Raw genomic sequence first — 13,619 nt, forward strand, 5'->3', positions numbered from 1 at the left:
ATATAAAAGCGGTCGGGATTGTCCTTCTGTCCCGTGAGAGCTACGCATGAGCCGGAGTTTCACACACGCCCTGTCCATTTTGCAATGCACGATGGGATGTGTAGTTTCGTTTTCCCAGGTAACAGATGATTTTCTACTCCAGACTGAGCGATATCTTCTTCTTCTTTCTTACTATATAGAAGCGGTCAGGATTGTCCTTCCGTCCCGTGAGTGGAAAGCGTAGTGGTATTCCGCTTATCACAGACTTACTACTTGCAGCTTGCGGTACGAAGCGACATGATGTGAGCAGAGTTCTGGTGCTCCCATCGTTCCCTTTCTTTTGTGCATGATGCGCTGGAAAAATAGACAAAATTATGTCTCTGGAAATAATTAATGTTGATGGAGTACAAATGCCTCACCGCGTAGTAAATATCAGGGGGGGTTCAAAAGGGCGACCTCAATATATAAAAAAAGTTTAAATTTCATCACAAAAATAACAGAAACTACGAGTATTAAAGTAATACCGCTCAAATGCAATATAACCAAATTAATGAGTTTGTATAAAATATCAAACTGATCTACATATTGAATTTCCTTAAGAAGTGGTCAACTTAAAAGGCGGGTCAGCCTAGTTTGGATTCTTGCAAAGAAAAAAATCTGCGATACAAGAACTTTAAATTGCACCGACTAACAAGCCATAATATTAAATATGGTCTGAGACTGGCAGGGATTGGTTTCTAAAAGCAATTGGGTTGGCATGAAAACCTGTAGCCACTCTGGCTCTCCAGGACCGACGCTGCCCGTGCCTGCCATAGACCACGGGTATTATCAACCATTTTTACTCAGTTTTTGTGTGAACTATCTGCTTTGAATTTCACTAAAATCTTATTCAAAAAAAAGGGACAATTAGATTGTGGAGTTTTTGTACAAGTCATAGTAATGCTGGAAAGCCTTTTTGGTAACTATAATAAATATAATGAATAATTTCAACCCCTTGACAAAAGCAGTTAGAGCTGCCAAAGGGTAAAGTGTATTTCAATTACACAAGAATATTGCAAGAGTTTAGGAACAACAGCTTGTGCGCCATACCAAACTTCAGCCAAATGAGGCAAAAAGCTCTTTAAATAAATCCTTAGATAAATAAATAAACACACACGCCAAGGAACTGCTTATTGACTTTCACTGCACCAAAGAGTCACTATTCAGGGAGTGGATGTAGAGGTGGGTGCACTGCTACAAGTACTTGGGGGTCCACATCATTGACAGACTGGACTTGTCTCATAACACTAAGGAACAACAGAAGAAAAGGCAGAGTAGACGGTTTATCTTAAGAGACTGAATTCCTTTAACGTGAGTAGTGACATCCTTCACATTTTCTATAACTCTGTGATGGCCAGTATGATGTGCTGGGTTGGTAGCGTCACTTCAGGGGAGGACCACCAGGAGGTCTTAGTAGACGAGAGATTGAAAACAAAATTGATTGCCATTATGGAAAAAGCTGCGCACACTATGGGAGAATAATTTTAGGGAAACTTGGCATTCATCTTAAAGAAATAGCATAAAGGCTTAATAAATGTCAGAAACCTGTTCAGGCACACCAGGAAACCAGATGAAGGTCAAGTAAACAACAAAATGTACACTGAAATATAAAAATTGGTTTAGGAAAAATACTGAGATGGTCAAGTAAATAAGGATTGTACCAGAGGAAAGATTGATGGAATATACAAAATGCACTGAAGGATCACTAAGAAATGAGCAGATGCCATATAAACGATAATGGTCAGTTGTTATATGCACAGAAATTTCAAGAGTGGTGGCACAGGTCAAAGGTATAAGAAGAACCAGAATATAATGGACTATTATTATTTTATATAAATCATCTGGGTGTAAACCAATGTACCAACCAGAGCAAAATGTGTGTATTGATTGACACTGGATGTAAATTCAACAGTTTATAAACTGAACCTCTATTCTTTGTTTTCTCTGACCAGGCTGTAATGGACTGCTTTTGATGAAAGCTCCCTTTCAAGGCATTTTGCCAAGAAGCAATTGAAAGATACAATGAACAGCTTTTTGTACTGCCTGATTACTGAATTGTCCTGTTAGAGGAAGTTTCTTTCTGTAATAAGATGTTAAATTTCGGCCATAACACACTAACATTAAGGACTTCAGCAGGTGTGTCAAGACTCCTTCATACAAATACGGCTTTAAAGTGTCTCTCTGGTCGGCTCCCTTATCAGTATCCAAGAAAGAAGTTTTCTTCTTTTTTTTATTAATAATAATTTGTGTGTGTATTTGTTTGTTATAATATTTACAAAACTTCGTTAAAAGTCCAAATTTACCCCACGGGACAAAAAAAAAAAAAAAATGTACATCATGGGATTAAAAGTCTGCCCATCTATCTGTCCATCCATCCATTCGTCTTTTTGAATGATGTAAAAATATTCAGGCTAAAAAGTGTGGTGTAGCATTATAATAATTTTGTCAAAGTTGTGATTTGGGAGGCGGCATGGTGGCACTGCTGCCTCGCAGTTAGGTGACTCAGGTTCATTTCCCGGGTTCTCCCTACGTGGAGTTTGCATGTTCTCCCCGTGTCTGCGTGGGTTTCCTCCCACAGTCCAAAGACATGCAGGTTAGGTGCATTGGCGGTCCTAAATTGTCTCTAATGTGGGCTTGGTGTGTGTGTGTGTGTGTGCCCTGCGGTGGGCTGGCACCCTGCCCGGGGTTTGTTTCCTGCATTGTGCCCTGTGTTGGCTGGGATTGGCTCCAGCAGACCCTGTAGTTAGGATATAGCGGGTTGGATAACTGGATGGATGGATGTGACTTGGGATAGTCATGTGCCTGTTTGATGTAATTTATGGGGTTTTGAACTGCAGAGTAGAAGAATGGACAGGGCACAGGTGTAGGTTAAAATGGATATGAATAATAGAATGTCATATACTGACTTACATGGACAGGATTCTCTTTTGATAAAACAGTTTGTGAATATACTTGTTATACTGTATATGTTAAATATTGTACCTCGTTTTAATTTACTGATATTTAATTCATAAAGATCTATCTATTATATAGTGATGTTCATATCTATCACATTAGATTCCATCATCTGATCCTCAACTACGAGTTCATCAGAGGCAAACTGTTACAGTTAACGGCCCTCCAACGTGAAGGCCTAGTTTGGTAAAGAGTAGACTCAGGGTCAATTTGAACTTAATTTTGTCAAGACGGACTTGCTTGTATAGAATGTTACTTGCTTTAAATAAATTCAATAAAATTTATATATTAAAAAAATGTGTTTCTTGTTTGCATGATTTACATGTAACATTTATTTTGCATATACAATTCGCATATTACTGGAAGTTTGTTTTCAGTCTGTGTTGAGAGAACTCACCTTACAAATGGACTGATACTCTTCATTCTCTTCATCATAACAAGCCAAAAGGAAGCCCCCGTAGGTCCCAGTCCTTTTGCCCTTTCCCAAAAATGCTCCAATCACGACCAAATCCAAAGTGTCTCCGACTCCTTCTAAATAGTCTTTTTTCAGCTGAGGATAATTAAAAAACAATAATTATACAACAGAAGAAACAAAGAAAGAGACAACAGATTCACATGGATATTGATGTTCAAATAAACACGACATTCAATAAATTACACAAATAAATCAGAGAAATCATTAAAAGCTCTGCTATGTCTTTTTTTGGATCTTCACTGTTATGTGCATATCAGGTGCAAAACTTCACAGTTGATGTAAGAGAGTCAGGGATCATGGATGAGTGCCCTCAGGCCACAGGAACAAGAATAAAAAAGCTCACTGAAATAAAATGTTATCCATTATAACATTTTCATTATTAAAATAGAGCTTTGAGAACTACAAATAATTGATAAAGGTTTTGATTACACACATACACCATATACACAACGTCACTCTTGATACTCCAAATACTTTAATACCTGGAGTAGTCTGTGTTACAAGTCAAAGAGCAGCGTGAAGACAAGAATTCGTCTGTCTGGGTCTTTAACGTGACTTTCCTTCCCTACATGTAAAAGATCACTGCCATAAACCGAGAGGACTTCTCTCTACTCTTCGACATACGTTTTATTAGGTCATCCACATCAGCCTTAATAATGTTGCTTGTCTGTCTGGTAACCTGCAGGAGTTTTAGTTTGACAGGCCACATAACCAGTTGTTGCACATGTGCAAACTGGGGACATCTTGGCCACATTTACAAGCTAAGAATACACAGACCAGCATCTTTGGAAAAGCAGTCGTTACCAACTTCTCTTTTGCCTACAGCCCACCGATGTCACTTCCAGCTTGTCTACTGGAGGTTCAGTAGGTTGTCTTGACTTAAAATTAATAGCTGGGCCCCCCATAAGTTACATACCCCAGGCTCCACCCAACCTCTTGACACGGTCCTGGTACCCACTTTGTTATATCCCTCGTCTATTCTTTTGTTACACAGTCCATGAAATTCAAAATGATGAAGGACTGGATCACACTGTATAATATCCCTGTCTACTTATATATTTAAATATAAATTCAGCTTGCAATACATGCAAGCATCCACAGAACACAGAAGGAAAGCTGCTGTAATTGCCTTTTAATCCAACAGTTAAAATTAATTACTATTGTGTAACAGTTAGGATTAATGTGTAGCCATCCGTCCATTTTCGACATCCACTTTATCCTGACCAGGGTCATAGGGAAGGTGGGGCCTGTTCCAGTAAGCATTAGGAAGAAGGCAGGAACAATCACCAGACAGCAGGACAGTCAATCACAGGGTGAAAAAGACACACGCGCGCGCGCACACACACACACATGCAATTTACACACAACCTGCATGTTCATGGAGTGGATTATCTGTTTAATTATTTTTGTAAAATTTGAATTATTTTTCATATTATGTCATTTCAGTTAGTTTTATGTATTACTTGCTAAAGATAGTGTGGCCATTCCATGTGCTTTGTGGGTGGAGCTGCAGGAGGTGGGGCTACCCTGACATCACTGTTGCTGGCTCCTCCCTCTGGTTTTATAAGTAGCCCAGAAGAGTCAGCAGTGGATCACTAAGGTTTGGCGGAGTCTTAGTGTAAGAATAATTACTTTTATTTGGATATTGTGGCATTCATCTGTTTTACTGCTGTATATTTGATTAGGCTTTGGGGTTTGGTTACTTTGGACCATCTTTCAGGCAGCTCTTTTTTATTCCATTTTAGCACTTTTGCTATATTTTCTATTTAAGTAAAAATTATTCTGAATTTCTATTTGTCTCATAAGGCCATAGTTTTCAGTTTCTACATATTGACTGACATTTTTGATATTTTGGGACACAGAAGTGTATTTTGAACCTTTATGCCAGTTTCCACACTGTAGGCCCGTATAAGACAAAGCCAGCAGGCAGTAGTATCGGGGGTGAAACTTTTTTGGCAGGCTGGTGAAGGTCCTGGTCTGCTAGTGTAGGCCTAAACCCCTTTCCACTATGTTTGTGACTCCTAATCACAATAATCACACATTTTAAAAAGTGTAATTGGCATCTTGGGTAAAAAATGAGACATTTGTTCATCTCCTTGTTGTTTAAAAATATTTCTGAAGGAGTAACTTAAATATGAAAATCTTAAAACTAGATTTCAAAGTCACTACCAAAGTGTAGCCTTCTTTACAGACAAAGCTGTGTGAGTAAACCTAATTATAACAGAAGCGTCCACATTGAATTTGCAGGCGCAACAGTAAAACAATAACATCTGTCTATTTTATTACGCAGAGCTCTTAACTGCAGCTGCCAAAGAAAAACATTCAGAGTCACAATGTCAGAATAGTGAAACTCGGCTGCTCTGCAACAGTCACCCACATCTAATTCCCAATTCTGCATGACAAAGAGCTTACACTAATAACTACATGGGGATCTTCACAGAACCTTTACCGAAAATCATTACAATTAAGAATTTTAACAGCCACCGACATTTCTAGGTAGATTGTGATGGCTTCAGACTAGCGGACTACAATAATTTTATGGCCAACAGATATTGTAATTTTAATTAAATGTGGTTTAAAGTTGCAACTAAAGTCAAGTCATTTAAATTAAGTTTTAATTTGTAAATTACATTTTGCTACTGGGAACTTTTCACCAGTAGTTTAACAAATTTCACTTGCTGACTCCAAATTTGAAAACCATTGTCATCTAGCACGTCCCATATTTTAGTTATGATGTTCCAGGTCTTGGACAACTAGGGTGACTGGACTACTAACAGCTGTGAGCTGTTTACCGTGTCATTATTAATCTTATTTAAAAATTATTAATTTTTAATTAGTGGAAAAAAATATTTGTTACTGATTACCAAGTCTTATATTTCAGCATACAATATTGGTCTCGAGAAAAATGAAGCCATAATTAAGGAAGGTGTTGTCCTGAAATCTGTGAACTGATGCTTGATGAGGAGTTCAAAAGGCAACTGAAGCCAACTGAATAAGCAGCATGGGACGCATTTATGCAGGTTGTCCAGAATTTTCTTGGCAGTCACAGAGCAGAGAAAGATTCTGAGCTTCTGAGAACCTGCTGAAAGCATTTTGGCTTATGGGAGCCCGAATGTCAAGTCAAGGAGCATGCACCAGTACAGTACGTTGCAGCACCCACTACATGACGAAACAACTCGGGATCCTGGTTTGCAACCCCCCAGGCAGACAAGCGGTCCAGTCTAAACCTCCCGAAATGACCTTCTATCTGCCACAGCGAGGTGTTATGTGGGCGACCCCTTGGCCTGCTCCAGCCACTCGGGTCCCCAACAATGAGAATCTATAGAGATGGATCACCCTCGGGTAATCACGCTACATGACAATAGTGCTGTAACTGACGCACCCTCACAATGCAGGTAATGTGCCTCATTCGGGACTCCATGAGCAACACAAAGTCAATCCAACGGTACCCAAGGATTTTCCGGAGAGACACACATGAAGGAGTCCAGTGTTCGTCTCAGGTCACTGGATAGCGTTCATGTCTCACAAACAAGAGGCACCAGGACTCTAAAGACTTGGACCTTCGTCCTTTTGTGCCACACACCCCTTTGCAGTGACCTCATGACCCCCCCAAGCTCTCCCAATCCGTCTACTGACTTCATAGGAAGAGTCACCAGAGATATGACTGTCACTGCCAAGGTAAGCAAACCTCTCGATGAGGTCGACACGCTCTTCCTAAACACTCTCCGAATGTCACTGAAAATGCATTTCTCATTTCAAGTTTTTTCCACCAAATCTGGGCGACGTCAGCAATAAGCATGGGGAAAGATCTCATCAAGATATAAAGGTGATGGAAAACCGAAATCAGGGAAAATTCACTCCGAGCATGACGGGTGACTACTGTTGTACTGCACATCTGTCTCTCTTTGCAAGAACCAAGCACAAAAGCACGTGCCTCAAACATTTTTGAGCATGCGGACCCCGCTTTTACATTGAGGTAAATTGACATAAACATGTTTTAACGTGCCTCTGGTATCATCTTCTGGTTTGTTTTCAGAATAAACACATCAAAACAATTTTGGTGGGACAGAGTTCAAACTCCAGATATTGTGCTGGTATATTATATTGATATTCAAAAGTGTTAAAACATGAATGTTGCGCATCTCAAAAATCTGACGTGCTGGCTTAATTCCAAGTTCATATATGAAATCAGTGTAAAAAACTTAATCTGGTGTGAAGTTCCCAGTAGCAAACAAAAAATATTTTTCGCAGACCAGTGTACAGTTCTGCAACCTCTACATAAATATAATGTACGAGGGACGTTCACAAATTTTCTGCACTTTCACATTTTCGTTGGAAGAAGAAGTTGTGATTGGTCGTGTCTGAGAGTGTCATGTGACTAGTTCTGTCTGGCAAGCCGGCTGCCCTTGCAGTTTAGTACAGTATAAGAGTTGTCACCCTGGTGAAGATGGCTGCCAAACGTATAAATTGCACCAAAGAGGAACAGCATTCTGTCATACACTTTTTGTGGGCAGAAGGTGTGCCGGGAACACAAATTCATCTCTTTTCTATGAGTGCATTGAAACGTTTGAAAATGGCCGTATATTAGTGTGATGGATACAGAGCGTTCTGGACGTCCAGCTGCTGCCATGACCACGAGGAATGAAGAAAGAACCCTGATGTGAAAGCTGGGGAAAATGCATTGCAAAGGAAGGTAACTATGTAGAAAAGTGATGTCATTTGTTTTTGAAAATCTTAATAAACAGAGTTAAAAAAATGTGAGGAAACCTTTTGAACATCCTTCGTATTATTATAAACAAATAAAATGAGAACCTTTGCTCTTGCATATAAAATTATAAATCAGATGTAAAATAAAACACCTTCAGCCAGTTGTGTGATCTTTTGGCAATTTCATAGGTGGCATCTTTTTCCAGGGTTTTCACCATTAGCCCTTCACAGGAATCTGAAAAATACAGCAGGAGATACTAAAACAAGGCGATCCCAAAGCGTATGCACACCAGAAAAAGTTAAAGCAGTTTGGATAAAGTGAAAACACAACAAAATTCAAAGCATCAAATGGCAATTTCTTCAGGTTTGTAGCAGGAAAGACAAGACAAGACACGATAGGATGACTTTTAATTGTCATTGTGTCACTGAGGACAGCAGTCAATTAGACTACAATGGCATACACTAAACTTTCCTTAAACAACATGTATTATAACTAAATGCTAAAAGGAGGAGAAAAAAGAAAAGCTAAGTGTAATCAGTGTCTAACATACTAGAATTTATTCAACTTAAAAATACAGCGCACATTACAACATTGCACATAAGAGAGGTTAATTAGCGTGATAAAGTATTCAGTAGTTTAACACCTCTGGGTAGGAAGCCATCTTGTTGTGCATGCATGGATAGTCCTATATCATTTCTCAGAAGGGAGCAGCTTAAAGAAATGATGTACCGGGTGGGTGCCTGGGGTCCCCAATGATGCTGGAGGATTAGCTTTGACACCCGAACAGGTAAATGTCTTCAACTGTGGGCCAACTCTGTTTTGATGACCTGATTCAGAGACTGACCAACTGAACAATGACACTCGGAGATCACACAGACCACCACATCACTTTGAATAGAGTGTCTCGCTTTGGGGCTTATGTAAGCATGTGAAGAATGCAAGGAGTAGGTTAGAAAATCTGTATATTAACATTTCACTCATTTGTTCATGCTTGAATGTAAAATGCAAGGTTGTGACAGACAGAACATTAGCAAGATAGAAATAAACTTCAAATTGGCTGCCAGTCAATGGCCTGATTAATAAAAACAGAATTTCTTTTTATGGTGTGACTTTGCAAAGTGGGTAAGGAGAGGAGAATAAGGAAGAACACTCATTTACAGACTCCTCAGAAAATATTCAGACTCCTCCACTTTTTACTTGGGCTAAAATCTTTCAAATTCATTTTTTTCTTTCCTTATCAAACAACGTTCAATACTCCAGAGTGTCAAAGTGAAAACAGAAATTTAGGCATTTTTGCAAATTTATGAAAAATAAAGAACTGAAATATCCTATTGACACAAAGGATTCAGACTCTTTACTCAGCACTTTGTCGAAGCACCTTTGGCAGATGAATAAAGAGAAGGAGAGAGAAGGTTGGATGATATGGAGATAGTAAATCAGGAAGTGCAATGGATTAGCAAGGAGGAAGTAAGGACAGCTATGAAGAGGATGAAAAATGGAAAGGTCATTGGTCCAGATGTCATACCTATGGAAGCATGGAGGTGTTTAGGAGAGATGTCAGTGGAGTTTTTAACCAGATTGGTTAACAGAATCTTGAAAAGTGAGAGGATGCCTGAGGAGTGGAGAAGAAGCGGACTGGTGGGCCGATATTTAAGAATAAGGGGGATGTGCAGGACTGTAGCAACTACAGGGGAATACAATTGATGAGCCACAGCATGAAGTTATGGGAAAGAGTAGTGGAAGCTTGGTTAAGAAGTGAGGTGATGATTAGTGAGCAGCAGTGTGATTTCATGCCAAGAAAGAGCACCACAGATGTGATGTTTGCTCTGAGGGTGCTGATTGGGGAAGTAGAGAGAAGGCCAGAAGGAGTTGCATTGCGTCTTTGTGGACCTGGAGAAAGCACATGACAGGGTGAGGAAAGAGGAGCCGTGGTATTGTATGAGGAAGTCGGGAGTGGCAGAGAAGTATGCAAGAGTGGTACAGGATACTGTATGTACGAGGGAAGTCTGACTGTGGTGAGGTCTGCGGTAGGAGTGACGGATGTGGGATTACATCAGGGATCGGCTCTGAGCCCTTTCTTATTTGCAATGGTGATGGACAAGTTGACAGATGAGATTAGACAGGAATCCCCGTGGACTATGATGTTTGCTGAGGACATTATGATCTATAGCGATAGTAGGGAGCAGGTTGAGGAGACCCTGGAGAGGTGGAGATATGAGAGGAAAGGAAATTATGGTCAGTAGGACCACCATGACATGTGTGAATGAGAGGGAGGTCAGTGGAATGGTGAGGATACAGGGAGTTGAGTTGGCGAAGGTGGAATAGTTTAAATACTTGGGAACAACAGCACAGAGTAATGGGGATTTAGGAAGAGAATTAAGGAAGACAGTGCAGGCAGGGTGGAGTGGGTGGAGAAGAGTGACAGGAGTGATTTGTGACAGACGGATATCAGGAAGGGTGAAAGGGAAGGTCTACAGAACGGCAGTGAGACCAGCTATGTTATATGGGCTGGAGATGGTGGCACAGGAGACAGAGCTGGAGGTGACATAGTTGAAGATGCTAAGATTTGCATTGGGTGTGACGAGGATGGATAGGATTAGAAATGAGGACATTAGAGGGTCAGCTCAGGTTGGTAGACAAAGTCAGAGAGATGAGATTGTGCTGGTTTGGATATGTGCAGAGGAGAGATGAGGGCTATATATTGGGAGAAGGATGCTAAGAATAGAGCTGCCAGGTAAGAGGAAACAAGGATGGCCTAAGAGGTTTATGGATGTGGCGAGAGAGGACATGCAGATGATGGGTGTGATGGAGCAAGATGACGAGGGCAGAAAGATATGGAAAAAGATGATCCACTGTGGCAACCCCTAACAGGAGCAGCAGAAAGAAGAAGACGACGACAGCCTGAGGTTTTCTTGGGTATGAAGTGACAAGCTTTGTAAACCCGGGGTTGGGGGTTTCTGTCATTCTTCTCTGTAGATCCCCTGAAGCTCTCTCTTGTTGGATGGAGACTGTCGGTGGACAGCTCTTGTCAAGTATTTCATGAAATGTTTGATAAGGTTCAAGTCAGGGCTCTGGCTGAGCCACTCAATAACATTTACAGAGTTATCTTAAGCCCCTCCTATGTTGTCTTTGCTTTGTGTTTTGTGTCATTGTCCTGCTTGAAGGTGAACCTTTGGTCCAGAGCACATTAAGTATAGCTCTGTACTTTGCTCAGTGTGTCTTTCCCTCAACCCTGTCAAGTCTCCTAGTCCCTTGATGCTGACACCACTAGGCTTTACTTATGGAATGGTATTGCACAGGTAATGAGCGGCGCCTGGGTCCAGATGTGAAGATTAGAATTAAAGTCAAACAGTTCAATCTTGGATTCATCAGACCAGAGTTTCTCATAGTGTGAGAGTCCTTTAGGAGCCTTTATGCAATCTCCAAGCGGTCCTTCATGTGTCGTCTGGCCAATCTGCCATCAGGCACATGTTTTGTTGGAAGTTTCTTCCGTCTCCACACAGGTTCTCTGGAGCTCAGCCACAGTGACCATCAGGTTCTTGGTCACTTCTCTTACCAAAGCTCTTCTTCCCAGATTACTCAGGCTAACCAGGCAGACAAGTCTAATAAAAGCTGTGGTTGCTCTATACATCTTCCATTTAAGAATTATGGCGGTCACTGTGCTTCTTAGGAGCCTCCAGTGCTGCAGATTGTTTTTGTAGCCTTCTCCAGATCTGTGCCTCAACACAATCCCATCTCTAAGCTCTGCAGGCAATTCCTTCAACCGCATGCCTTGTTTTTTGCTTAGCTGTGGGCCTTTCCTAGTCATGTCCAGTCAACTAAACCTTCCATAGCCAGACTCCAAAAGAGGTGTAGGAACATCTCAATGATGATCAATAGAATGGGATAAACCGGAGCCAAACTGTAATTGTCAAAAGGTCTGAATTTTGGTTTTTAATTTTGCGATTAATAAAGTATCTATCTATATTTCAGTTTTTCACTTTTAGCAGATTTGCAAGTATTTCTAAAATGCTCTTTTCGCTTTGTCATTCTGGCATTTTGAGTGTCATTTGATGAAGGAAAAAAAATAATTTAAATGATTTTAGCATAAAGCGGAAACATAAAGCGTGTAAAAAGTGAAAGGTCTGAACACTTACTAAAGAGCTTCAGGGCCTAGATTTGAAACTGGGATCCATAAGTTGTGAGGCTGAGATACCTTTTACGCTTCTAGTTTATTTGTACTCAATTATTGACAACTGTCACTTTACAAAGTGTGAAAGTGGAAAGTTGACCAAAAAGTACATTCCCTGCAGAAGAACTTGTTTTTTTTTTTTTTTTTAAATAGTTTGCAGTCATACATGTATCAGAGTAATACTGAGTGTTTAACACAAAGCTCTCTTTTCAGCCCACCTTTGATAGACTGCTCCAGGAATTCAGCGATGACATCAGTGTTGTCAGAGTCAATGGAGCAGGCAAACACAAACTCTCCCTCCTTCTCAATGAAGCTTTCTTTAAGCAGTTGACGTCTTTTGGACAGAGGCTGGCGAACCAAAGACTGTGAAAAGAAAAAAACAAAAAAAAAAAAAAATACATTGGTACAAAAAATAGCCGACTAATTCATTTTGGATTGTTCTTATAATCAGAAGAGTTACACTGGCACCTGCTGTGAGGAGCGTGACATTGAGTGCTTACCTCTCCATTGAGATACAGAAGATCGAAAGCATAAACACACACTTGAACTTTGATCTCAGATGCGTCAACATCCTAAAAACAGACAATCAATATGAATGAGCAACTTGAGACTTGAAGTCTAAGAGTGTGGTCAGTATTAAACATGAACAACTTCTCACAGTACATATTGACACAGCTTTGCTAATTTTATAACACTTCATCAGTGGTGTATATATATATTTTCTAAGACAGGATGAGCAGAGGTGTAGGAGGATGCCGGTAATCAGTCTCTTACATTTGCAGTGGGTATAGAAAACAATCCCCCCTTCCCATTTGTTTTGCCTTACAGCCATAAATGTAAACACACAAACTAATATTTTTTCCAGCTTTACTTACTCAATGCAGTCTCTAACATCCAAGTGAAAGACGTCACAGCTACAGTTCAGAAGAATTATAAAAAATCGAAAAGAAGAAATCCTGAGATGAATAAAGGACCCCCCCACCCTAAACTCAATCAGATGTCAGTGCCCACCATTTCCACTGCGGTTACTGGTTTCCTTCCACCAGTGCTCAGTTGTAATGAGTGTGATTAGTTGAAGCTGTTCCTGGTCCATTCATTCCCTTCCTTGGTAGTGTGACTGACAGCAAACACCTGACTATGGGTGGCAGGTCACTTTCAGAAGATCTCCGGAATAAAGTTGTAGACAGACATAAGGCAGGAGATGGAGACAAAAGCATCTCAAAGGCTTTATCAATCCCAAGGAGCTCAGTAAAGTCCATCATAAAGAAGTGTCTGGTACTACTAGGACCCTC

General features: G+C 40.4%; 1 protein-coding gene across 1 annotated transcript in view; it reads right to left on the minus strand.

Annotated features, from left to right (window-relative positions):
* Positions 1-13,619, minus strand: part of lig1 (ligase I, DNA, ATP-dependent) — an 89,213-nt gene that overhangs the window by 17,592 nt on the left and 58,002 nt on the right. The window contains exons 19-22 of the mRNA XM_039743857.1: positions 12,828-12,899; positions 12,546-12,690; positions 8,308-8,390; positions 3,371-3,523 (exon numbers count right to left, since the gene is read on the minus strand). Coding sequence (XP_039599791.1) covers positions 3,371-3,523; positions 8,308-8,390; positions 12,546-12,690; positions 12,828-12,899 — 453 coding nt within the window. The remainder of the gene's footprint in view (positions 1-3,370; positions 3,524-8,307; positions 8,391-12,545; positions 12,691-12,827; positions 12,900-13,619) is intronic.

This window comes from Polypterus senegalus, chromosome 1 (assembly GCF_016835505.1).
Source record: "Polypterus senegalus isolate Bchr_013 chromosome 1, ASM1683550v1, whole genome shotgun sequence".
NCBI classification, from domain to species: domain Eukaryota; kingdom Metazoa; phylum Chordata; class Cladistia; order Polypteriformes; family Polypteridae; genus Polypterus; species Polypterus senegalus.